The 25,256-nt window shown below is 50.3% G+C and overlaps 1 protein-coding gene across 5 annotated transcripts; it reads left to right on the forward strand.

The window, feature by feature from the left end:
• The first annotated feature begins 589 nt into the window (after nt 1–589).
• On the forward strand, nt 590–23,952 carry Tmem8b (transmembrane protein 8B). 5 transcript variants are annotated; one of them, XM_038347865.1, is made up of 13 exons: nt 590–1,115; nt 4,610–4,799; nt 5,127–5,334; nt 12,147–12,280; nt 12,527–12,795; nt 13,490–13,815; nt 16,115–16,208; nt 16,317–16,440; nt 16,526–16,668; nt 16,831–17,009; nt 20,880–21,026; nt 21,114–21,230; nt 21,491–23,952. In XM_038347865.1, the coding sequence occupies exons 1-13, from the start codon at nt 590–592 to the stop codon at nt 21,824–21,826; spliced, it is 2,793 nt and encodes a 930-aa protein (XP_038203793.1). In that variant the 3' UTR covers nt 21,827–23,952. The 5 variants fall into 5 exon arrangements, with proteins under 5 accessions (XP_038203793.1, XP_038203794.1, XP_038203795.1 ...); XM_038347866.2 differs by having other exon boundaries at nt 21,495–21,802; XM_038347867.1 differs by lacking the exons at nt 20,880–21,026; nt 21,114–21,230; nt 21,491–23,952 and having other exon boundaries at nt 16,526–16,642; nt 16,831–19,124.
• The last annotated feature ends 1,304 nt before the right edge of the window (nt 23,953–25,256 follow it).

Consider the following 25,256-nt stretch of genomic DNA (forward strand, 5'->3'; position numbering starts at 1 on the left):
GGAACGCCCAGTAGTCTCCATGGCAACAGCAGTCTGGTCATCTGAGTGGGTGAGGTTTCCTGAGGGGGCTGCTTTGGATCTAGGTGGGACCGGAGTTGAGCGAGTCTCTGTGTATGTAGGCTGTGCCAACATAGGACTGGGAGGAACATGTTCTGAGAGGAGCCTGGTTATGTGAGTTTCTGGAAGGTTCCTGTATCATTCTGGCGTTCACTGGATGCTGTGGGGACCTAAGAGGTCACCCGGGTTCTCTGTTAGGGTGAGAAGGAGGTTCTCAGGTAGGTAGCCCAGCAGGCTTCAGTTAGAGGCCAATAGGATTTGGTGGGGGCGGGCTCTGCGGAGAGGGACCAATCAAATGGGCGCAGGGCGGAGCGCCAGGCGAGCGTCACGCCGAGGACGCCGCGGGGCCTGCTTATCGCCGGTTCAGCGCAGCCCGGAGTCGCCCAGGCCTGAACTCCTACCCAGGTCCCGGTGACGACCCAGGGCCCGCGAGAACGCCGGAGGCCACCCCCCGGGCGTGGGGAGCGGAGCCGCGGGTCAGCTCTGCGAGCGTCCCGTGCTGGCCTGGCCGGCCCCGCCCCCGCCCCGGGCCATGGCCCAGCCCTTGTCCCGGCCCCTCATCCTATCCCAATCTGAGCTTTGGCCGCCGGCCACGCCCTCGCCCCACTTCCCAAACCTGCCCCGGCCCCGGCCAATGTCCCAGGGAATGCCCAGGACCAGGTCCTCGCTCCAACCCCAGTCCCTGCCTCTGATTTGGCCGCTATCTCCGCCTCGGCCCTTGTTCCACCCCTTGTCACAAATCCCAGCCCAGCCTCTGACCCCGTCCCATTCCCAGCGTTTGCTTAAGCCCCTGGCCCAGCCTCAGCCCTTGCTCCCGTCCCCATTTCCCTCACTCCTCCCATCACATCTTCTGCCCTTGTTTGAGCCCCAGTGCTCAGTCCAACGCAACCCAATATCTCAGCCTTTGCTCCCATCTCTGTGTTTGCCCAAGTCTCTTCCGCTGGCTCCCCGCCTCTCTCACACTCTGCCCCTCTCCCAGCCTCGACTCAGGTCTGGGCTCCAGCTGCCGCCAGCCCTATTGCTGCTGTTGCTGTTTTCTGTCCTTGGTCCAGGGGCTGGTGAGTGCGGAAACAGGAAAAATTGAGATAAGGATGGGGTTCTGGGGAGGGACCGGCTTGGAAAGGGTCGGGAGAGGTGGGACTTGGGGAGCTAGGTCACTAGGGAAGTGGGAGGAAATAAGGGGAGAAGGGCTTACACAAGAGATGGTTTGGCGGACTTCAAGAGCGGTGTTGCTCAGCTGGTTCAGCAGGTGGCTAATAGTCCCGAAAGAGCTCTGTGAGATCTCATTTCTTGGTGTCCATCCTGGCCCCTTGGGAAGTCTTGGGGGCTTTACTCCTGCGAAATTCTATGGAGACGACATAGTCCTGTAGAATAGACACTTCAGTTCTAGCTCCAGACATGGCCTAAACCTTTGAGATGCCAAGTGCACATTCCAGACAGTCTTGAAGACAAATATGTTGCATTGCATAGGTGGATGTGGGTTAGTTACCATTATAATGAGCTTTCTTGTGCTGGGTCTTTCCCCAAGCAAGCGCCACTGGGCTATGGATAATTTGATACTTTTAAAGCATGGCTGAACTTCAGCAGCATTCTACAGATGGGGAAACTGAGGCTCAATGAGGGCGTAATTTGTTTAGCGTTGTATTGTGTGTAAGTGGCAATAGTGGGGCTAGAAAAAAGGGTTCCTAGTTCCTATGGCATACTGGTTGGCTCCCTCCCATCCCCTTTCTATCTCTGAAAACATTCCAGGTTGAAGTATTCTTCCATTGGCCCAGAGCATAATCTCTTTTCTCCCTAGTCTGTTTGCCAGGAGGCTTAATTCATAAACAGTTTCTCATTTGTCAGGTGTCAGTCTTTATCCAGCGTGTAGCCTAGGAAGCCAGTTGGTTGGGAGGAGTGGCCCAGCTTCTTAATGGCTGGACTGAGGGAAGCGGAAATTGCTCTAGCCTAAGGGCAGAGATGACCTCAGCCCCAGGCCACCTTTGCTGAGTGGCACTGGGACTGAGCCGTGCTCAACAGTCTTTGGCAGTAACAGCTGTGGACGGAGGTGGGTTTCATTGATCTCAGTGGGCCGGCTTTAGTGTACAGCTTGAGGTCAGCGCATCCCTAAGGTCACAATCCTGCAGAGATGTGTGGGTCCTATGAACCTGTGTGTATACCAGGGATCGGTGGGAATGGTGTGTGCGCAGAATGTGCTCATGCTTACACACTGGTGACATGTATTTTTTCTGAGTGTACACGAGCTGACGTAGTTTTGGAGTGCATACATATGTCATTGTGTGAGGGGCAGGGGACATGTGATGTGGCCCGCACACTCTCAGCTTGGCCCGCCTCTCTTATGAATGTGTCAATGAAGTGCAGCTTGTGGATGGAAGGGCTCAGGGTGGAGGAATGGACATCTATTGTTGACAACTGCAGAAACAGCTGGCAATCGGGTTTTTGGTTTTGATGAGGGGAGTTTGCACACACTCGTATGATTTAGGTGGTGGGAAAGCACCTACATGTTATCGTAGAAGGGATGTCAGGACAAGTTCGCTGGGACGTGGTTCTGGTAGGCCCTGTTCAAATCCCAAATCAAAGAGTGAGGTGAATAGGACTGTTTCCCAAGGATCCACCCTGCCTTCAAACTCCTTCTAAGTTCCTCCCAAGCTCCAAGCTGCCACTCTCTCCTTTTCCTCCAAGCACATCCTGTGACACTCACGGCCCCCATAGCCTCTGGTTCGCATGGAATTGGCTCCGCAGTTCCCTGATTCTCCAGGCCAAGTAAGCTCTTTGTGCTTGTCTGGTGCTCACTTTAGGAGGCGCAGCCTGCCGTAACCCCAGCAGAGGGCACTCCAGAGCTCTTACTGCTTGTAACAATAGTATTCAGGGCTGCTCAGTTTGGGGCTCCCGGAGGCAGAGCTGTCTTCTCCTTTAGCTAGTCCCCCTGCCCCTCATCTGCTTTGGACCTCCCCACCACTGTCTGAGTGCAGCTCTGAGCCTTTCGTTGCTGGGCAGTGCAAGCTGGCAGTTTCTCTTGTTGAGATTGGTCTTCGGTTGGCACAGCAGTCTAGTCCTTTGGTGCTGTCATGGCCTTTGAGCCACTCTGGCCGGTGGCTTCTGCTTGTATAAGGTACCTCTGGAGTGTGACTCTTCAAAGGTGCCCCAGTTTAGTGTGGCCAACCTGCTGTCCTTCAGCAGCTTCCCTTCACTGATGTCCCATGTCTCTGTTACTTTAAATACCTCATTTTGGGGGTCATGCTCCCATCTCCAGGAGTAGAGACCATCAGAGTAGGGAAGCCATGTGGGTATTTCTTGTGTTGCTGAAATCTCCCCTTCCAACCTCTACTGTGTCTTGAAGACACCTGAGTTCACCCAGCTTTCCTCCTGTCCAGAGACATATTCCTGGGCTTCTTTGGAACTGTTTTGAAATGGGGGGGGGCAGGCCATTGAGAGAGTGTTGAGAGAGGAGAGACAGAGAGACAGAGAGGCCATGAGAGTGCTTTATATGGGGACACTGCCTGCACTCTGAGCCACCGTCTCCTGTCAGGTATATCCTGTTACCTTCACTGCCACGACACTCCTGTCCTATGTGCATGTCTGCATAGGGCCTGTGGCTTTCCTGTCCACCATGGCTCTGCTTCTGACAGCTGTGATCAGGGATCTAAGCATTTCAGCTAGAGATACACACGCGCGCGCGCGCGCGCGCGCGCACACGCACACACACACACACACACACACACACACACAGGGAGGGAGGGAGGGAGGGAGGGAGGGAGGGAGAGAGAGAGAGAGAGAGAGAGAGAGAGAGAGAGAGAGAGAGAGCCTGGTCTACTCCAAATATTCCCAAGTAATTTAGGGTGTCACTTAGTCACCGAATGACTGCCTTTCAGGACCTCCTCCTTGGAGAACACCCTGGCTATGCATTTTGACCCTAGAGGTTCTGATCACTCTCCTCTCTTGGGCACTGTCGTGGTGGTCTGCCAGCTCCTGTTCTTGACTCTGCCACCCAAGCAGCTCCCTTGCAGCCTCACCACACCTTCCCCTCCCCTCTTCTGCCCTGAGCTGGTATACAGACATCTCTTGTGAAGCTTCTGAGAATTTTTACTGCTCCTAACCACTGGGGCATAGAGAAGGGCAGAAAACAAACAAGTTACACAGTTCTGTGCCGACTCCCAAGCCCCACAGGTGGAGTTCTAGCTTGCTCAGTGGCTTAAGAGCCTATGCCAACACACACACACACACACACACACACACACACACACACACACACACACACGCAAACCCTGTTTTGTTAGGCTTGGTTAGAGGAGAATAATACTTCCTAAGTTAGTGACCTTGACGTTATATGAAGTGTCCTAAATTCTCAGTTTTCTAATTTTTTGCGATAGGAATTTTTTAAGATCAAGGTTTTGTGAGGAACAAAGCAGATGCTGGCTAGGGTAGCACAAACCCCAGCTCCTGGCTGGTGGAGCGTGCTTGTTGGCTTGGTGCTGTTGGTGAGGAAAATGGGCTTGCGACCAAGTGGAAATGCCTCTGTCCTCCCTTCCGCTGACTCCCTTCTGCTTCCCAGGAGGCCTTTTCCTGACCGATTACTCCACCTGCTCACCCCGAAAGCTCAGCCCATTTCGCTCCTTTGCCAGCACCGAGCTCTTCCACTTCCACGTTCCTGAGGACACGTTCCTGGCTGTTTGGAACCTCATCATCTTCAAGGAACAGGGAGGAACCTTTGGGGACCACTGCCCAGATCAAAGTGTGACTGTGTGAGTGTTTGATCTGTATCCCCAATTTCCAACCCTAGTTACTTTCCAAACTGGAATATGACGTTTTGAGGTCTAAACATGCCCCCTGACCGTGACCTTGACCCTTATCCAGGCCTCCCTGTCACCTGACTTCTTGTAACTACTATGAATACTTGAACTGACCTATTGCCCCTTATGAACTCCATCTCTTCCTGGGATAATTCTGTGGTACATGTCAGTATAGGGAATCTGTTTGTTTACTAGTGATGAATGACAGTTTTTTTTAACCCCTATTTCCTAATTCCTACCCCACTGCCTGCTTTTCTCTCTTCCTTTCATGTCACCCAGGTATTTCCGCTCTGGAGCGCCCCCTGTCATCAATCCCCTGCATACACACTTTCCAACAGACACAGCTGTGCCTGGGGTTTTCTCTCTCACCCTCAGCTGGACACTGCCCAACAGAACCTCAGGCATCTTTAACGTCAGCAGCCCCTTACCTGGGGACTGGTTCTTGGCTGCCCACCTTCCCCAAGCCCATGGCCACATCTCTGTCAAGGTGGGTTGATGCTCCCTGGGACAGGAGGGATCATATCTTCCCATCCATCGCTGCTGAGTGCTCACTGGCATCATAGCCCTGTTATCAGAATGAGCAGCAGCACCAGAATGGCTGGGATGGGGCACTATTATAGGCCAGCAGCTTAGCTTGTGGGATGGTCCTTAGTCAAAAACTGGGACATGGTGATTCCGGGTATGTTGAAGAGAAACTACGAAGTCCAAAATCTGCCGTACAAACACAGCCCTGTTTTATTTTTTATTTTTGGTTGATAATAACCCTGAAACATCTCTCAGGCCACATCCTTGTCTCTAGCTCAAGCATCACGGTTTCAGGTCTCTCCTTTGCCCTCTGAGAAACCGTGAGAGAAAGTTTTCCTAATGAAAGAAGCTATAGATATCTGATATCCTTCCCGACTATTACCTTCCTTTCCTCTGAATATCAGCATGGACTTTAACACAGCGGAGATTGTCAGTCTGAAGGGCAGGGTCAAAGGTCAGGATGTTTTTTTAGTTTGGAGTGAAAGACAATACCACAATGTTTTCCTGCCACTCTGGTGTGTTAGACAAGTTGGGATTTCTCCTGGGAGTGAGGAAGTACATAGGTTTCCTCCTTCTGCCCACTGCAGGAGAGGGAAGGCATGGTGAGCTGGCCACTGTTGGTCTGGTAGCCGTGTGTGTGTTGAAGGACAGAGAATGAACAGGTGAGGATTATAGAGTGTTATAAAGTAAGAGCATTAAGCAAGAAAGCCAGTGGTGTTTGGCCTTTGAGGATTAAGAGGGACAGAAATTCCCAGTCAGGTGAAAATTGCCTCTGAATTGGCATAGCGTCTTGACCAGTCTAGGCTGAGTGTTGTGAAGGCCACGAAGACCTGGGAGCCCTCTAGATGAGAGCATGCTGGGAGATTACCTGTCCCTGGGCTCTTGATTCCTGTTGAACTAAGGATTTTTATACTAGGAAGAATGTCTTCATTGATCTTTGATCAAATCTCAAAGAGACTGCCTCTTGACTCAGCCATGGTCTTGTCTCACTTTGTAAGAACCGAGGGAAGGATCTTCTAGCCCAGTGGTTCTCAACCTTCTTAATGTTAGATCATTTAACACAGTTCCTTATGTTGTGATGACCCCCAACCATAAAGTTATTTCATTGCTACTTCATAAATATAATTTTTCTACTATTTTAAATCATAACACAAATATCTGATATGCAGGATATTTGATATGTGATCCCTGTGGGGCTCGCACCTCACAGGTTGAGAACCACTGGGCTAGAGGCTTCTTCCTGGACTAGAGTCCAGCTCTTGTTCTAGGTATCACTCTAAGCAAGCAGGAAGCACATGGAGCCTAGACCTAGTAAGGAATGTGGAGCTGAGACCCGGATAGGAGTGGCCAGGATTGCTTGGGGATAGCAGTACCGAGCAAGGCTTCCTAGAACCTAATGCAAGATTCAAAGTGTCTAGATCACTGGGGAGTGAGAAGACAACCAGGCCTGGCATACATCTGTTTCCATCTGGAGAGAGTTTTCAGTCCCAGCAAGACTTGGTAATGCAAATGGAGGCCTAGACAGCCATGCTCTCTGCAGTGCGGTGAGACCAGAGAGAAAGGGCACAGTTTGGTCACTGGAGGCTGTGGGTCTGAGCACTGGGAAGTGCAGCTCTTTGGACGTGCCTGTTCTAGAGCTAGGTTGGATGGGCAAGGATCTTGGGTGTGGTTCTTCTAAAGTGTTGATTACCTTCTTGAATCATACATGGGCCTCTAAGGATTCTTTAGCTCCTTGATCCTGGCTAGTTTCCCAGACTTACCTGTAGGTTTACTGTCTGGAACCATCTGCATTCCCAGCTTGTATCCTCTTGTACCATGGTTCTTCTGTAAGATGTGGCAAGCACAGGACGTGGTATGGCATCAGGATAACCCTGGTGGGGGCAGGAAGTATCCCAGGGAGATAAGGCAATACTATTTCTAGGTCCTCCTAGGCTTTGGGCATGAGCTTAGATCTCTCCGTAACCCTTTGTTCTTCAGCTGCTTTGCACTAGGCTTGGGTTGGGCACTGGAACACTGAGGTAGTTATAGCCTATGTTGGTGAGATGTGAAGGTGCTTTCAAAAGACAAAGAAGAGATGACTGATTCAGTACAGTAGATGCTGGAGGTGGTGATCAGAGATGGGCAGTGAAGCCTCAGTGGGAGGACACAGAGAAGTATTTCAGCTGGTGGGAGTAGTGGGTACCAGAGCTCAGGAGGAGGCCTGAAGGAGGTCAGTGTGAGCTAGGTGGACAAAAGTCAAACCAAAGAGGGCCTAGAAGTTTAAATATATCCTGAGGGTGACAGAGAGCCTCTAAAGGCTGCCTTTCTCCAATCCAGACCCTCTCCTCAATCGTTCCCAGCCCTGAGCTGGCGTGTGGTGGGACTTGGTGTTTTTGTTGCCTTTCTTTTGCCTCAAACCCCTGCTGCCCTGAGCTGGCCTCATGACTCCTCCTCTCTGTGTCCCCTTCCTCCCATCAGCCTCCTCATCTGCCTTGTCCTTGCCTCTCATCTTGTTGTCTTCCATGTCTTAGCAAGTGTGCATCCCAAGGCTCCCATTTCCCAGCCTGCCTGCAATGGCTGGCTTCAAGGTTGTGGGTACCAGCTGTTCTCCTAAATAATGGGGTGTAGTTCTGAAGACTTCTCTTTCCATTCTAGGATTTGTATGTAAATAAAATCAGGTAAAATAATGAAAACCACTGTATAGAAAGACAGCAGCAGCTAGGTTAGAAGGCCTTCCAGCCATGAGGACCAAGCAGCTCCATGTTTCAGCCACAGTAGGCGGTAGCTGTTAACAGCGTCTCCTCTGCTTTCTCTCCCATCTTAAGTTATTTTATTTATATTTCAAATAGGCGACATATTCACATAGTGCAGCCTTTTAAAGGCACAAAATGCCCACAATGAAAAGTGAGTCTTCTTCCCTTTTGTTAGTCTTAAGTTTCTCTCCCTGTAGATAACTAGTATCCAGATTTCAACTCCTTCCACATATCATTCTTTACTTCTTGACTGGTCTTGTCTTGGCGTTATGACTCCCGTCATCCTCCTGCTTTCCTGACCACTGTCCGTCCTCTGTTTTGTACCAGGCCTTTTCTTTTGGTCCACCAACCAGCTCCCAGATCATGACACAGAGACTTCTTATTAGTTTTGAATGCTTGGTCTATCTTAGGCTCATTTCTGGCTCTTTTAACTTAAGTTAACCTGTTTCTTTTTACCTACCTTTTGCCTTGGGACTTATTACCTTTCTTACTTCAGTATTTCTTACTTTTGCTGCTTCTCATGTCTGGTTGGCGGCTGCCTGACATCTCAACCTGGGCGTCTCCCTCATTCTCTCCTCTTTCTTCTCTCGTCTTTTTTCTCTCTATATTCCTCCTCCTATTTATTCTCTCTGCTTGTCAGTCCCTCCTATTCCTCTCCTGCCTAGCTTAGCTTTTTATTAGCCTGTTTAGCTTTTTATTAGACCAGTCAGGTGCCTTTAGGCAGGCAGGGTAAAACAAATGCAACACATCTTTACATAGTTAAACACACATCCTTACATCGTTAAACAAATACAGCATAAAGAAATGTAGCACATCTTTGCTTAGTTAAAATAATATTTCACAACACTTTTTTTTTCCTGACGTTTCTGCTTGATCTATCTGTGTGTGCTGTTGCAACCTGAGGCTTGGTCTCAGAAGAACTCCTTTTTGTTTTTCATTCTCTTTTTTGGTGTCTATGGCAGAGTTGTTTTAAATACTATCTATGCCTCTTAAGAGTAGACAGCCAGTCTTATATTCTGCGAATCTCAAACTATATCTGCGAGCTTTCTTGACACCTTCAACTGCTTCTAAGAACAGTCTCAGGTTTAATATGCCCCAAGCAAAGCAGAGCCCCCACCTCTGACTCCTGCTCCACTTCCAGGCTGGGGGTCTTCCTTCTGGTCGTCTTCTTCCCAGTAGATGGCCACTGCCCACCAGCTGTTTAAGCCTCAAATGTGAAATCACTCTTGAGTCTTACTTTTCTCTTTCTTCCCCCGACCAATCCCTAAAGTGTGTTCCTCCGCTCTTAACACACTCTGCAGATGCCTCTCCGCCTAGCACGTCTCCAGTGCTCTCCTGTGGCTCTGCTTCCTCTCCTGCCCCTGCAGTCTGTCCTGTTGTCATCTTCTTCTATACTGATTGGTGTTGACTGACTGAGGACAAGAAAGCTGGGGACAGAGGAAGCCGCGTGTCCTTGAGTATCTGCAAGCCTGTTGTCGTCAGGGTTTCTCCTGCTGTGGAGAAACAGAACACCGTGACTATAGCAGTGTGGAGAGGAAGGGTTTTTTTTCAGCTTACAGCTCTCAGGTCATACTCCATTGCGGAGGGAAGCCAGGGCAGGAACTCAAATAGGGAAGGAATCCGGAGGTGAAGGAGCTGATGCAGAGGCCATGGAGGAACACTGCTTACTGACTTGCTTCCTCTGGCTTGCTCAGCCTGCTTTCTTATAGAACCCAGGATCACCATCCCAAAGGTGACCCCACCCACAGTGAACTAGCCGCCCCCCCCATCAATCATCAATCAAGAAAATGCACCATAGCCTTGCCTACAGGCCAGTCTGCTGGGGGGCACTTTAACAGTTGGGCATGGTGACTCGTATCTGTAATCCTGTTTCTAAGAGGCTGAGGTTGGAAGATTGGCATGAGTTGTAACCAGCCTGGACTACCAGGTGAGGTCAAGGCTAGCCTGGACTACAGAATAAGACCCTGTATCCTCTCTAAAGAACAAAAAAGAAAAGAAATTCCCTGTGACCCACAAAATAGGAGGAGTTCCCATAGTCCAAAGCCTTCTGCTAGGCCCTCCAACATTCTTGGTTTCTGCTTCATATTGAAGAAGAGACTGGATGTTGAAGGAACACAGCCAGAGCATGCCTAGTCCTGATCCTTTCCTGAACTCAACAGTAAGCATGGGTGCAGTGTTTCTTTCCCTTGGCTGTGAGGCAGGTGCATCCCGAGCATGAGACTGCCGTGGATTCCTGTGTTCAGCGGGTGGTGGACTGGGGGTCCTCTGAAATGTATTGCCAGAGTATTTCTGATCCATAGGGTTTGGCATGAGAAGTGAGGGACATCTGCTTTGGATGTCAGAGATGGAAAATTCTGGATAATTGTATCACTTAAGGAACTCTCTTTGGGACACCCATCCTTCAGCTTGACAGCTGTTTTGTTTCCAGCACCTCAGATGTGCCAGGTGGTGTGCTAGCATCGGGAATGCGGCAGTGAGATGGTAGGGCAGGGCGGCTGCCTCTTCGGACCTGGCACAGGTCCAGGCTTCCTCACAGCACTGTGGTCAGCCCAAAGCCCAAGGCTTGGCCAACTCATTCCATGGCACGAAACATGGTGGAATGTCAGGACCTGGAACTTCCTCCTGGAACAAGGCCTTGGAGGCACATCTTATCAGAACAACCACCATAATGAGCCATAGTCTCTAGTTTATCAGGCTAACCAAAGGCCTGGTCTAGAAGGTTAGCAAAGCCTCATTCAGAGACCCTTACGCCCTTTAGCTGATGGGTTTGTGGGGCGTAGAAGAGGTCGCTGCTGTGGAAGGAGAGCTGTGACGTTGAAGTGATGGGGTTTCTGGGAGAGTGACAGGGTCTTGGGAGCTTGTCCAGTACAAGAGAAGCCTTGGGAAGTGTGATAGCTGTCCTTCGCTGTCCAAAGAAACAGTCTGAGGCCGTAGGTCAGGTCAGAGTAGCTGTGAGGGGACAGATTTTGGCTTCATAAAGGTCAGTGCTGTCTGCAGCTGGGCTGATTCATGAGTTTGGCAGACATTCATGGCAAGTTGTGCAGAGCACGATAGGCCTGTGTCGGGAGGGCCAAGTCCTGTTCTCAAGTTCCAAATAGTCTGGAGGTTGCTTAGGGGTAGTAAGTAGTCTTCACGGCGTGCTGGAGCAGAGGTCAGATGGGCACACGGCAGAAGGGCAGCCTAGAGAGCAGGAACAGTTAAAGGTTCAGACTGGCGGTGGTGGGAGGGTTGGACCAGAGGCCTAGGAGGAGCTTTCCAAGCCCAGAAGAGCCAGTCATAGTTGTGGAATGGGATGGTTTGCTCTTCCAGTGTGTGAGGGATGTCCTGTCTAGCAGTGTACCAAGAGGAAGGCTAGGCTGGGAGAAGGTACAGCAGAGCCACAGTATCAGTTGGGCCTGAACTTGAGTCCTACACTTCATTCAGTGTTGGGTCCTTGAAGACCCAGATAGAGCAGAGGTGACCAGAATGCTGGTCCTGAGAGCTGAGGGGATGGCTCAGTGGGTAAAGCACTTGCTTTACAAGCACGAGGACATGAGTTCAGATCCCAGAACCCACATGAAGCTGGAGTCCCAGTGCTTCTGTGACAAGATGGTGGCGGAGACAAGAGACTCCGGAAGCTCACAGGCCAAGCTGGCGGGCCAGCTAGCCTGGCTTATACAGCTGCAAAAAAGATGAGGCCTGCCTCAAGCAAGGGGGAGCGAGGAGACAGATCTGAGGTTCCCCTCTGCCATGTGGCTGTACTAAAGTACATGAACACACACAAATAAAAAGGCAATTCTCCTTTGAAGAGGCTGTTCCTGCACTTGGTATGTCTTTCTTCAGATCCCTCAACCCTTGTAGTTAAGCCCATTCTAAAATATTTTTAATACAAAACATAATAAAAACGACTACTCAGGTAGGAAAAGTTCAGAACTTAGCTCCAGAATGGGAGCCCCGGGAACTGGAGGATAAAAGGGTTTCTTCAGGACCCCTCCAGCAGGTTATGTTAGCCTTGGTTTGGTAGTGTTCCCACTGTCTCTCCTGCTATCCCTTTTTGTTTCAGGGTCTCCAGGACGAGTGTCAGTACCTCCTTCAGCCACAGCTGATTGTCCGACGTTTGCTGGATGTGGCTGTGCTGGTTCCTGGCCGTCCCTCAGAGCAAACCCTCTCCCCCCACAATCGTTCAGCCTTGTATAAGTGAGTAAACACTCCAAACCTGCCCTGCCCTTTCCTCCTCTGGTCTTACATAGGGATCCGTCTTGCTTGCCCTGTAGCCAAAGTAACCCAGAGTCCCAGGGTGGGTCCCATCCAGTCATCCCCCCCCCCACCCCCGCACACCGAGGAAGACCTGAGCAGGCCACCTGTTCCTTCCCTTTCTTCTGTTTCCCTCTCATGTCTCTTACCTCTCTTTCTTTTCTTGCCCCCAACCTGTCCTCTGTTCAGGGTCTTTGTGCCCAGCTTCACTTACAGGGTTTCAGCACAAGTGGTGTGTGTAGGGGGCCGAGGGGCATCTGCCTGCCCCCTGACACTGCGCCTACGTCCCAAGGCCCCACCACTGCACAACTCAAGCTCTGTGGCCTGTGGAGGTGCCTCAGTATGCCAGCTGGAGTTGGCTCTGCCCCCCTGGGGGCACTGGGTCTATGTGCGTGTGGAGACACCATCCCGTGGCCCTGGCAGGATCATCCGCTTCCAGCTGTGTGTACGGTTACAAGGTCAGAGCCCCTTCATCTGCCTCAACTCCCAATCTATGCAGGAATGTGCCTGGGGTAATCTGGATGGCTACGTTCTGAGACCCTCAACCACATCCTTACAGTTTCCTCTACCCCACCCAGGTTCCTTCACACTCCTAAGGTCCCATTTCCTTGGAACTTCAGGTCATTGGGCAGCCTTCATAGTGTGTCTTTGTGCCTGACTTGGGACAACTAAAGGCTGGCTTTCTTTTTCTCTTTCTTTTTTTCTTTCTTCCCTCCCTCCCTCCCTCCCTCCCTCCCTCCCTCCCTCCACCCATCCATCTCATTTTCAGTGTTCTGGGGTGGACAGGGCTAGCCAGGACTTGAGGAGCTGCTCTCGCCTCAGCGCTCCCAGTCATCAGGACAGTGCCTCCATTAGCTTATAGTGCGGTGTTTTCACTGCTTTGAGGAGGACACCTGTGATCTTAATTCCTCTACTCTAACCTTGGGGAGGGACAGATGACTACAATGTAGAGATTGAATCTCTGTGACAGGAAACATCTGGACCCTGTGCCGTGGTCTGGATGCCTCCTTTCTCCAGGCCCATTCTGTTTTAGGTTACATTCCTTCCTCCCGTTTGCTAGCTCAACAGGAGTTGGGCTCAGTTCTGGTCTGTGGTGGGGCTGTGGGGCTGTATGGACCTCATGTCTCACCTTTGGTTTCTTCTCCTTCACAGAGTGTCCACAACCCAGCCTGTCCCGTGCCTTGGTCCCTGGGGCTGCCATGAATATGCCCCAATCACTGGGCAACCAGCCACTACCCCCAGAGCCACCATCCCTGGGGACTCCTGTAGAAGGGTCTGGAGCCGTATCGCCACCTGAGCACTGCTGGCCAGTGCGTCCGACTCTGCGCAACGAGCTGGATACCTTCTCTGTCCACTTCTACATCTTCTTTGGTCCCAGCGTGGCTCTTCCACCTGAGCGCCCAGCTGTGTTTGCTCTGAGGCTGTTGCCAGTGCTGGACAGTGGAGGCGTCCTTAGTCTGGAGCTCCAGCTCAATGGGGTACTTCTTGGGAAGGGTTGCTTCCCTGTTGGGGAGTCTGAAGGGGAAGGTTGCAGGAGTACAGGCCCCTGCCTCCTTCCGGCGCTCCATGCAGGTCGCTTCTGTGCTTTGCTGCAGTTCTCAGCCCTCACTGCCCTGTGAGAGCTGCGCGGTGGCCCAGGGTTTCCAGTTTGTAGGTTGACCTCCCATTAGAGGGCTGATCGCAGTGGTAGTTCATTTCTGTAACGAGAGGCCATGCAGCCTGTGTGTAGACAGCGCTGTAGCTAGTGGCATTCCTGATGGTCTACTAGGACTGCTTTCATGAACTTTACCCACTGGCTTTGTTCTGTCTAGACGCCATGTCTAGCAAATCCATGTGTGTCCTTGTTTGTAATAATAGATTTTTTAGAGAAGTTTTAGATTTATAGAAAAAAAGAAAAGTGAGTAACTGCTTGGGTCTGAGCTAGCTCAGAGGATAAAGTGCTTGCCTTCCAAGCACAAGGACCTGACTTTGGCACACACCTGTAATCTCAGCACTGAGGAGGTGGAGACAGGGTAGTCCCTGGGCCAGCCTGGCCTAATTGGTGAGTTCCAGGCCAAATGAGAGGCTATGCTTCAAAGACAAGGTGGATAGCATTTGAAGAATGATACTTAACACTGACCTCTGGCCTCCACATGCACACACCTGTACCCACACATGCATGCACACATGCACGTACAAGCACACACAAAGATAGTACAGACTCCATTCATTACCATGTATCACCTTAATGCTGTGCATTAGTTACAGTGCTATGCTATTTTAACAGCCCTTCAGTGTGGGGAACGCCGGTGTTAGACTTCCCTCCACCTGACACTCATCCCTCTGATACACTCTGATTGGCCATCATGTCTCTGAAAGTGAAAATCTGAGCTGGTGTGACCATTGTGGCAGGCAAACTGTTTATCCATTTATTTATTTATTTATTTATTTATTTATTTATTTTTCAGGCACAGTCTCACTAAGTAGCCCTGAGGGCCTGGAACTTGCTATATAGACCAGGCTGGCCTCAAACGCAAAAGATCCTCCTGCTTCTGCCTTCTGAGCATTGGGATTAAAGGTGCACATGCACACCCAGCCAAGCCTTGACTTCATGCATCTGGAGAACAAGTGTGTCTTTAAGCTGTTGCCTCACATTGAGCTCATCGGGGATTGTGGTGGACTAAAAACCCTGGATCTTTTCATTTCTTCCAAGTATTTTGATCTTTCCCCTGGATCAAGGACTATGTACCTGGGGACTGCTTTTGGCTATTCCTATCTCTTTCACTGAGTAGTACTTCTGCATATTGCCCTCCTGGCCTTCCACTGAAGGACGTGATAGACCACTCTTGTGCTTGAGGACAGGTGTACATACGTAGCATTGTCTGGTGAGAATTCAGCTGAAGAAGGGTGTGTGTGGTGGCGTACACACATGATCCCAGCACAGCGAGGCCAGTCAGAGCCTGGGTCAGCTACATAGTGAGTTTCAGGCCAGGCCAGCCTGGGTTACATGAAATGCTACCTCAGAAATACCAAAAGTAATAGTAAGAATTTAGCTGAAGTCCACCCTGGAGACTGCAGCGAACCCAGATGTGCTCACAGATGAGACTCACGGGGGCGCCTTCTCCACTTTAGTCAAGTACATACTCATGTCTAGGGACAGCCTTATTTTTCCAGCCTGATTTAAAATGTTCTCATAAGCCTTTATTTTTATCCTAATTTAATGTATCAGGCTGCCTCAGATCTTTCTTGAGATGAATTTGTGGCGTCCCGTTCCTCCCTCAAAGACAGCCACCCCTTATATCCACACCTGGCGATATCTGTGTTCTTTTAACCCCAATCAAATTGCTACATTTAGTCTCTCTGGCTTCAGCTACCTCCATTTGTACATGGGGTCATTTCACTTGAGGAGTGCATTTACTTAATAAGCTTTCAGCCCCAGGGCTAGGTGACTGAGAACCTTAAATTACCTTTATATTTTGCTGGTATCTACGGCTGGCATCAGGTACCCAGTTCCTCCCATAAACCAGATAGGATGAACCAAGGTGCCTTCTCTTCCAGAGGGAAGATTCAGAGTCAGGGCTTGCTTTGTTGTTAGGCTTTGAGAGTCTGGCTGTGAGGATCTGATGGATCTCTGGCTCCTACTGAGTAAGAGCACAGCTTTGATGGATTGATCCCCGGAGGAGTGGGCCCACCCAGAGGAGAATGGGACTTTCAGCCTTAGGGAGTGGGTGAAGTGACAGGTCTGGGGTGGCCACCCCAAGAGTCTGACAGTCTCATTTGTATCTTCATCCTGCTCAGAGTTCCCTGCACCAAGAAAATGTAACAGTGTTCGGATGCCTGACTCATGAGGTGCCCTTGAGCCTGGGGGATGCTGCTGTGACCTGTTCCAAAGGTGGGGATGGGAATGGGAATGGGAAATGAGGGAGGCTGGGTTCTCAGAAGTGGGTTCTAATTCCGTGCTGACCTCTTCTCTCTCTTGGGCCCGTGCTTTCCCCTTTAGAGTCCCTTTCAGGTTTCCTCCTCTCAGTCAGTGTCACGTCCAGAGTGGCCAGACTTCGAATTCCCTTCCCACAGACGGGGACCTGGTTCCTGACCCTCCGCTCTCTTTGCGGGGTGGGACCTCGGTGAGCAAGAGCAATAGGGGCCATAGCTGGAGCTGGGTTGGGGGTGGGCCTGGCCTCAAATAACCAGGAGCATGTATGCTTGCAGGTTCGTGCGATGCCGCAATGCGACGGCTGAAGTGCGGTTGCGCACCTTCCTGTCCCCATGCGTGGATGACTGTGGGCCCTATGGCCAGTGCAAGCTGCTGCGCACCCACAACTACCTGTACGCGGCCTGCGAGTGCAAGGCTGGTGAGCGGGCTGGGGTGGGGAGCAGGTCAGACTTGGCTTGTGCATGGGGTGGCCAGCAGGGGTGCCCCAAGGCACTGGGTATGAGGACAGGAGTGAGCACAACTGTCTGTTGAGTCGGGGTGCCTTCTGCCCGCCTCCACCCTGTACCTTCCCTACTTGCAGGGTGGCGGGGCTGGGGTTGCACAGACAGTGCCGATGCGCTCACCTATGGGTTCCAGCTGCTGTCTACACTCCTCCTCTGCCTGAGCAACCTCATGTTTTTGCCACCTGTGGTCTTGGCCATTCGGAGCCGGTATGTGCTGGAAGCTGCTGTCTATACCTTCACCATGTTCTTCTCCACGGTATGTATGCAGCAGCAACTCTGCTTCTCTGTGTTCTTACTGCAGGGTGGGGAGAGGGTCCCCAGTTTGAGGATGACTGGACCTCACTATGTCTCCTAGAGCAATGCCCTGCCTGCCCCTAATAACATGTAGGAAGTGACTGTTTTGTCAGGCAGCTTGTGGGATAAATGGCCAAAGCTGCTTCCAAGTCAGCCTCACAGGTGTGGAGCGTCCCAGCCCATGTGAGGGGAGAAGAGATACTGGCTGAATACACGGAATGCAATGTGGAATTCACCGTTTCTCTGTAAGCCAGCACAGCGTCTAAACTGTCATGGGGTCTCTCCATGGAGTCTTCATTGTCTCTGTGGGAGGCTCCCCTGCTCAGCAATCTCCATGTTCTCGTCCCAGCTCCCCACTCTCTCTCATCTTTGTGAAGTAAGAGTTCTCATCCACAGACAAGGTTGGCCTACAACTCTCCATGCAGTCCAGGCTGGCATTAACCTCTAAGTGCTCCTGCCTCAAACCTTCTGACATGCTCTGGGTTTGTCTGTAGCATGCTCATTTTTATGACATGGAAGCACATCCTCCACTCAGTCAACATGGCCTTCTTGGTTTCTGTGAGAGCTTTTGGAAGGCAGGGAATCAAAAATCTGTTTTAGAGTCTTGAGAAACTTTGTCCTGAGGCGTCATGGGAGATACCAATGTGATCTAGCTCCCAGCTCAAAGGAATACATTCTGATGTAGATCTATAGGCTTTGTTTGCTTTGAAACAAGGTATCACTGTGTACCTTGCTGGCCTGGAAGTCTCTGTGTAGGCCAGGCTGGCCTCAGACTCACAGAGCTCCACCTGCTTTTCCCTCCAAGTGCTGAGATTAAAGGTGTGCACCCCACCCAGCTAGATTTACAGTTTTAAGTCCCCCTGTTCCCATTATGGAATCTTCACAGTTCTGTCTCTGAGATTTCCAGCTTCTCTGTAGCCAGAAAGGTCCGTATTACCTTAGCAAGCCTCTCTGAGAGGAAAGGTGGAAGTACATCTCCTCCTGTGACTTAGCTCCAAACAGGTTTGCTCCCTGCTGAGACCTGGTATCTGCAGATTCTGTCACCTCACCTGTAGGTCCTTGGTAAACTGCGGCACATAATGCCTACCTGCAAGTGCTGCAGAAATCTTAGGTGGACTTTGATTCTCTGTGTTTTGGCAAGAAGAGTATCACACAAGACCATATCCATGGGATAGCTCAGCGAGGAAAAGCACTTACCACAGCACCTGACAACCCGAGCTCAACCCCTGTGACCTATGTAGAGGAGGGACAGAGTGGCAGCCTCAGCTTGTCCTTTGAAGTGCAAACACATGCACATACACACACTATATACTATAAAATGTAATTAAAAAGATGAGTATCACAAAAGTCAATATGTGCTTCCTTGGGTCCCAGGTTGTAGAAATTGTATTGGTAGTCTAGGAGAAAGTAGGGGGTTATATGTCCAAGTGAGGATTGTGGGGACTTCTGGGTACTCAGCAACAGAGAAGGCAGAGGAGGCTGTAGCCATGCTACCAGATGGGACCAGCGCACCCCAGTTTAGCTGGCTCCCTTTCAGGCCTGGTCTGAGAATCTCTTTTTATTTTTGTATTAGATTCTGTTCCTTCTTATTACCAGGTGCCCTGTCTACTATTACTCACAGAGCCACCCCCACCCCCACAACAGCTGTTCTGCCAGCCCATTCTTGGCCTCATGGAGATCTAAAATGACTCAGAATTAGTAAGAACACCTTACTACAGCAGGAACTGCAGGATAACACATCCATTCTGTCCTGGAATATTCTAGCCCAGATGCCTCTTTGTTATCTAGATACTGTACTAACCTGAAAAGGGACCAAGGAGGAACTGGAGGAACCTCACTCCCTCACCCCACTCGAAGAAACCCCACTCCCTTTTAAAAGATCTATTGTTTTTATTTGGTGTGCATGAATTTTGTGCACCCCATCCATGTGTGCAGTGCCCACAGAGGCCAATGGGTCTTCTAGAACTGGGGTTACAGGAGGTTTTGAGCCATAGTGTGACTGCTGGGACCTGAACTGGGGGCTTTTGCAAGACAGCCTGTGCTCTTAACTGCCAAGCTCTGTCTAGCCTTAGCCCCTCTTTTTCTCTCTTTTTTTTTTTTTTTTTTTTTTTTTTTTTTTTTTTGGGTTTTTCGAGACAGGGTTTTTCTGTAGCTTTGGAGCCTTTCCTGGAACTAGCTCTTGTAGATCATGCTGGCCTCAAACTCACAGAGACCCGCCTACCTCTGCCTCCTGAGTACTGGGATTAAAGGCATGTGCCACTACCACCCAGCCCCCTCTTTCTAAAAAAAAAAAAAAAAAAAAAAAAACGACAGGAGTATGAGAAAGAGCTGCTGGCTTTAAGACTGTTACTGAAAGTCCTGCTCTAACTTCTTTTCCACGTGTTCAAAACAGAACTAGCACACCTTTAATCCCAGCCCTCGGGAGGTAGAGGCAGGCGGATCTCTGTGAGTTTGAGGACAGCCTGGTCTACAAGAGCTAGTTCCAGAGTAGGCTCCAAAGCCACAGAGAAACCCTGTCTCAGAAAAAAACAAAAAACCCCATAGAACTAGTATGCAGTTTTCTGGACACAGGGTTTCTATTGTCTTTTCTTTGTCATTCTTAGTTTAGACACAGACATGCCTGTGTAAGGACTTGGTTAGTTTGTAGTTGACATACAAGGATAGTAGATGAGTGTCCTCTTCCTTGTCTAATATAGGGGATAGTTTACCTCTGGACGTGGTGCTTATCTGGGGTACAGGAGCCAGCAAGACTATAATCCAGGTGTTTATAGATATAAAATATATTCTTAAAAAATAGGTCAAAAACCTAGCACTTGGTTCTCTGTGTAACCAAACATTCCAGAGAATGAAGACAGAAACTGACAGCTATTGAATGTACTGTGTAACATTGCTAATAAGTTCTCATGATTGCACTAAGATACTAGGTGGCCGTGGCCATGAAGAGTGACACTGTGGCCATGGGAACAGCATGGCACTCACGCTAGGATGCCATATGGTGAAGGGACATGGCCCTGCTCTCCAAACCATGAAGAATTAACATCTGAATATGGATTCATAGGACATTACTTGTCTCCTGAGCATCTCTTCCCGACCCATCCTGGACAGGGTCTGACTGTTGCTCAGGCTGGCCTAGAACCTACTATGCAGCTCAGGTTGACCTCGTCCTGAGTGCTGGGATTCCATGTGGCTATCTGGCTATGCTCCTCTTTCAATGTAAGAATACAAGCCACTAAATAATCAAGCAGACATCGGTTTCTGATTTGCATTTACTTCTCAAGATTAAGTTTACATAGCAGGCTTAATCAGCGTCTTGCACCTGCCTTTGAAGCACACAGAAAGGAGGAGGGGCCTGTGATGACTCCTCACACAAGAAGAGGGGACTAGTGTCTGAGCTGACAGATATGCTTGGCTATAAAGCAAACCAGACCTCACTGTTATTTTTCTCAAGAATAAGTGAATCAGGGCTGGAGAGATGGCTCGGTGGTTAAGAGCACTGGCTGCTCTTGTAGAGGATTAGGGTTTGATTCCTAGCACCCACATGGTGGCTAACAACTGTCTGTAACTCCAGTTCCAGTGGGTTCTATGCCCTCTTCTTGTGCCTTCATGGGCACTGTGTACATGTGGTACACAGACATACATGCAGGCAAAACACCCATACACACAAATCTTAAAAAAAGAATGAAGGAGTCAGGCATTTCCCAGTATTGTTCACCTGTGACCTCTGACCTCTCCTTCTCTGACAGAGGAGTCACCCCCATCAGGTCTCTCTTTGTTTTCATAGTCCTGGACTTGTGGCCTCAAGGCTTTTCACACCTGCTCTTTCCTTTTTCAGTTCTACCATGCCTGTGACCAGCCAGGCATTGTGGTTTTCTGCATCATGGACTATGATGTGCTTCAGTTCTGTGATTTCCTGGGCTCCTTAATGTCGGTTTGGGTCACCGTCATTGCCATGGCTCGTTTGCAGCCTGTGATCAAGCAGGTCAGTCTAGAGTGGGTCCTGGGAGACATCCATAGCTAACCTCTGTTTAAAATCCACTCACCCAATCCTGGAGTCCTGTCTCTGCAGGTGTTGTATTTGCTGGGGGCTATGCTGCTATCCATGGCTCTGCAGCTTGACCGGCATGGACTCTGGAACCTGCTTGGACCCAGTCTCTTCGCCCTTGGGATCTTGGCCACAGCCTGGGTAAGAGTGGAGAGGCCTGCAAAGGGCAAAGGAGGGAGCAGGAGTGGGTACAGGGTGCTGGCCATCTGGTCCCCAGTTTAAGGTAGCCTTGCTTTCTGTTACCATCACCTGCTGTTCACAGTGGCCACTCAAGTCTTGGCAGGTGACTTTAGGTCATACCTAGGGCTGAGGGGAAGTCTGAACTGTCTCTGGCCTCATACTCTAGAGCCTTGTATTCTAGGGCTTCGTATTCCTGAATCCCACTTCTCTGCTTCCCCCAGACAGTTCGCAGCGTCCGGCGCCGGCACTGTTATCCGCCAACGTGGCGCCGCTGGCTCTTCTACCTGTGCCCGGGCAGCCTTATTGCAGGCAGTGCCGTCCTTCTGTATGCTTTCGTGGAGACCCGGGACAACTACTTCTACATTCATAGCATTTGGCATATGCTCATTGCTGGCAGCGTAGGCTTCTTGCTACCTCCTCGTGCCAAGACTGACTGCCGGGTCCCATCAGGAACTCGGGCCCGGGGCTGCGGTTACCAGCTGTGCATCAATGAACAAGAAGAACTGGGCCTTGTGGGCCCTGGAGGGGCCACCGTCAGCAGCATCTGTGCCAGCTGAGAGGGGCTTAGGTTCCTAGGGGTTAGGAACCCTGCCTAGGGTTCCTCCTGGGGCTGTTGAGCCCTTCTAGGAACAAGGGACAAGTTGTGTTTCTTAAAGACGCACAGTCTTTCTCAAGGATGACTGTTTTCAGGGACCAGGAGGCCTTCCCAAGACATGGAGAATTTCCTGAGAGCCTGGAGTCCTCCTGTACTTCTGGAGTCCTTCTTAAGGATGAGCTATGCAGGACACAGCCCCTCAGGACCAAGGAGGACCTAGGGGTGCGGAGCCCTTCCCAGGGATAGGAAGGCCTCCTACAGACATGAGATACTTCTCAAGGAGACAAATTGTCATCAGGAATGAATCATCAGTACAGAGGGAAAAGGAGTCCATCTTGGAGAAACACATCACCAGATTTTCCCAGAGGCTCTGCAACACTGGCCGCATCTGGACTGTGCTGTGCTGGGCAGAGGGCTGGGAGAGACAGCTGGGGCGGGGCTAGGCAGCTGGGGTCCTGATTTGATGCAGGTGGAGTCTGGTCTGTCTCCAATGAAGTCCGTACTGACTCTGTGCTGCCTTTCTTTCCCCTTCTGGGGCCAGGGTGTGGGGAGATGGAGGGAAAGAGACACCGAGGAAAGTGTGAGAGCAACAGGACCTTCCTGAAGAAGATCCTGGAAGCTACTGTCTGTGACTTCTGCCCTATGGTTTGTACACCCACATTTCTCTCATCTGGTTCCTGTGTTTAATTCCAAAAACTCCTCTGTCCATTTCCTGGTTGTTGTGGACCCTAATCTGTGGCAGTGAAGAGGGGAGTGCGCATGCGTGCGTGTGTGTGCTTGCTGTGTGTGTACAGAGATGAATTAGACAGGCTTCCCCACGACGCCTACACCCACAAAGAAGGAAGCTAAGGTGCCAGGAAACTGGAGTAACAGGTACAAATTTCAGATGTACAAGGCACTATAAGAATGAAACTACTATTTTAAGCTTCCATTTTTTCTTGCATGCCAGAAATAACCTTGTATGAATTTAGATTTCTTTTTTTATCGCGCGCGTGTGTGTGTGTGTGTGTGTGTGTGCGCGCGCGCGCACGTGTGCGTGCACGCACGTTCGTGTGTTGCTGTGTATATAGTTTGTTCTGGTCTGGATATCATGATCCTCAGGGTCCTGGAATTACAGACATGGACATCATGCCTGGCAGCTGAACTCTTTCTTTCCCCATGGGCTTATAACTGAGTTTTGAGGATTTTGTCTTATGCTGAAATACTAGAATTCTTTCTGGTCCCCAGTGTCTCTACTTCATCCATTTTCTGAGAGCTCTGTCATCCTAACTGGTTCCCAGTCAGCAGTCAGACAGGCTGCTAAATGCTGAGCCATTTTTTTTTCTGTCTGCGTATCTCCGAGTTTCTGCCCCCAAGTTCTGTGCCACGTGAGGTGTTTGTACTAGGCTACCCAGACACAGCATAAAGCCAGTTCTCTCCTGGGGTCCTATGCCTGGTTTTACCTGATAGGGCTGAAGATGAGTTGTTTTCCCTGTAGACGAAGCTGGCTCAGCACTGGCTTCTTCAGGGAATCTGGGACAGCACTCATACTTCCCTCCTCCCACCCCTCCCACTTGTCAATCTGGAGGAGACAACCTCACATTTCTACCGAATCTTTTCTCTGTGCCTTAATCCTTTCTATTCTCTCCACAGCCTAGGCCTTTGAAGCTCAGAGCCTGGGAAATACCACTTTATTCTTTACTCTCTGCAATCAAAACTCTTCCCTGAGGCACCGGGTAAAGAATAAAGTAGCTGACTGAGTGGCAAGGAGTGAAGGTGGGCAGGCCGGGTGTCGGCTCCTGTATCAGAAGTGCTGTTCTTGGGCCAGGTGTGGGGTGCACACCTTTATCCCAGCACTCTAGGGGTAGGAGCTGGCGAATTAACATGAGTTCAAGCTGTCCAAGTTTACATAGGCCCTCTCTTAAATAAAGTAAAAATGGTTGGAGAAATGGCTCAGTGGTTAAGAGCATTGCTCTTCTAGAGGACTGGAGTTCAATTCCCTGTACCCAGTTACAGCCTAAGATGCCTGTAACTATAGCTCCAGGGACACACCACCTCTGGACCCCATGGGGACTTCTCCACACAAGTATACACACAGACACACATACACCTGACTAAAAATAATAAACTTTTTTTTAAAAAAGAAGAAATGCTATTCCTTACCTTATCTCTGACTGTACATTCCGCCCTGAACACGCCTGAACCTGAATGATGAAAGAAGCTAAGCAGGGCTGGCCTCATTAGCGCTGGATGGGAGATAAACTGTTCTCACCCTGAGATAGGTAGGTTAGGCCATGAGGACAGTTGACCCAGATAGCCAGGAATCAGGACTGACTCAGCCAGAGTGTAGAAGGCAGTGAATGGGGACGTGAGCGGGGTTGCCACACTGCCAAGCTGTGGGGAAAGTTTCTCTGTGGTTATGAGTGCCCATCTTTGATTCCTTTCCCAAGACACTCATTCTGTCTGGTCCCCAGTCACTAAAGTACTTAGGACACTTAACGTAGTGCCCAACCTGCTGCACATATGGCAGACAATGGTCACGGCGTGTTTGGAAAGGGTTTCGATGATGGGAAGTGGGAGAGGCAGGAAACACTGGTGTTTAGGCCCTGTGAAGAGTGAAGCGGGCCTGGAGAGGTGTGTGTGCCGGGTTGATGAAGGCAAGCAGCTGATGATGCTGTGGACAGATGGGTACTGTGGGCTTTACTGGGAAAGGGGAATGAGGAGCCACTGGAAACAGTTAAGAGGGCAAATCATTTTGATGGCTGGGTGAAGGTGTGTCTGGGGGAAGAGCACAGTGTCAAAGCTGCCACACTAACTGAAACGGAAACAGTGAGGGCTTCTTTCCATGGCATCCACGGGAGAAGGAGACTGCTCAAGAGCTCCAGGAGGCAGACTTCAGGGCACCTAGCGCCCCATGGCACATGTGGTGTGGGGTTTGAAAACCCAGGAGGGCCTCTTTTTTTTTTTTTTTTTTTTTGTTTGGGCGATTGTACCATCCCCTGATCGTGGTGACACACTTGTGACTGGGGAGGATGAGTACAGTTTGGGACATTTTGAATTTGAGGTGTTTGTTGGATTTCCAGGGTAACCAGCAATAAGACAGGACTGGACCCTGAGTTGTCTGCTGACTTGGATCATTGGGAGAATCCAGCAAACCTAGCCTGCCTTGGACACATGGCTGTGGCCAGCAGTTGTTACTGCTTCCTTGCATGTATATGTACATGCAACCACACCAAGTTCACTGCTTGGAGCATGCCTAGAAACATGGGCTCAGTGTCACCTGGTGGTGATGTGAGAACTTCCATGTGACAGTTTAGTTTCATAGTCATGTAAGGAAAGCCCCATTAGAGCCATGGGGATGAGTTGGTGGCACCTTGCCCCAAAGGAGCACTCACGTCTGTAAGGATGGGATT

The sequence above is a fragment of the Arvicola amphibius genome, chromosome 11, assembly GCF_903992535.2.
Source record: "Arvicola amphibius chromosome 11, mArvAmp1.2, whole genome shotgun sequence".
Lineage (NCBI taxonomy): Eukaryota > Metazoa > Chordata > Mammalia > Rodentia > Cricetidae > Arvicola > Arvicola amphibius.

Excerpts from the sequence above, each read along its gene's own strand:
- Tmem8b (XM_038347865.1), top strand. The coding sequence starts at position 590 with ATGGCCCAGCCCTTGTCCCGGCCCCTCATCCTATCCCAATCTGAGCTT. Across the intron at positions 12,796-13,489 it reads GCTGTGTGTACGGTTACAAG|AGTGTCCACAACCCAGCCTG; the intron begins GTCAGAGCCCCT and ends TCTCCTTCACAG. Across the intron at positions 16,669-16,830 it reads GGCCTGCGAGTGCAAGGCTG|GGTGGCGGGGCTGGGGTTGC; the intron begins GTGAGCGGGCTG and ends CCCTACTTGCAG.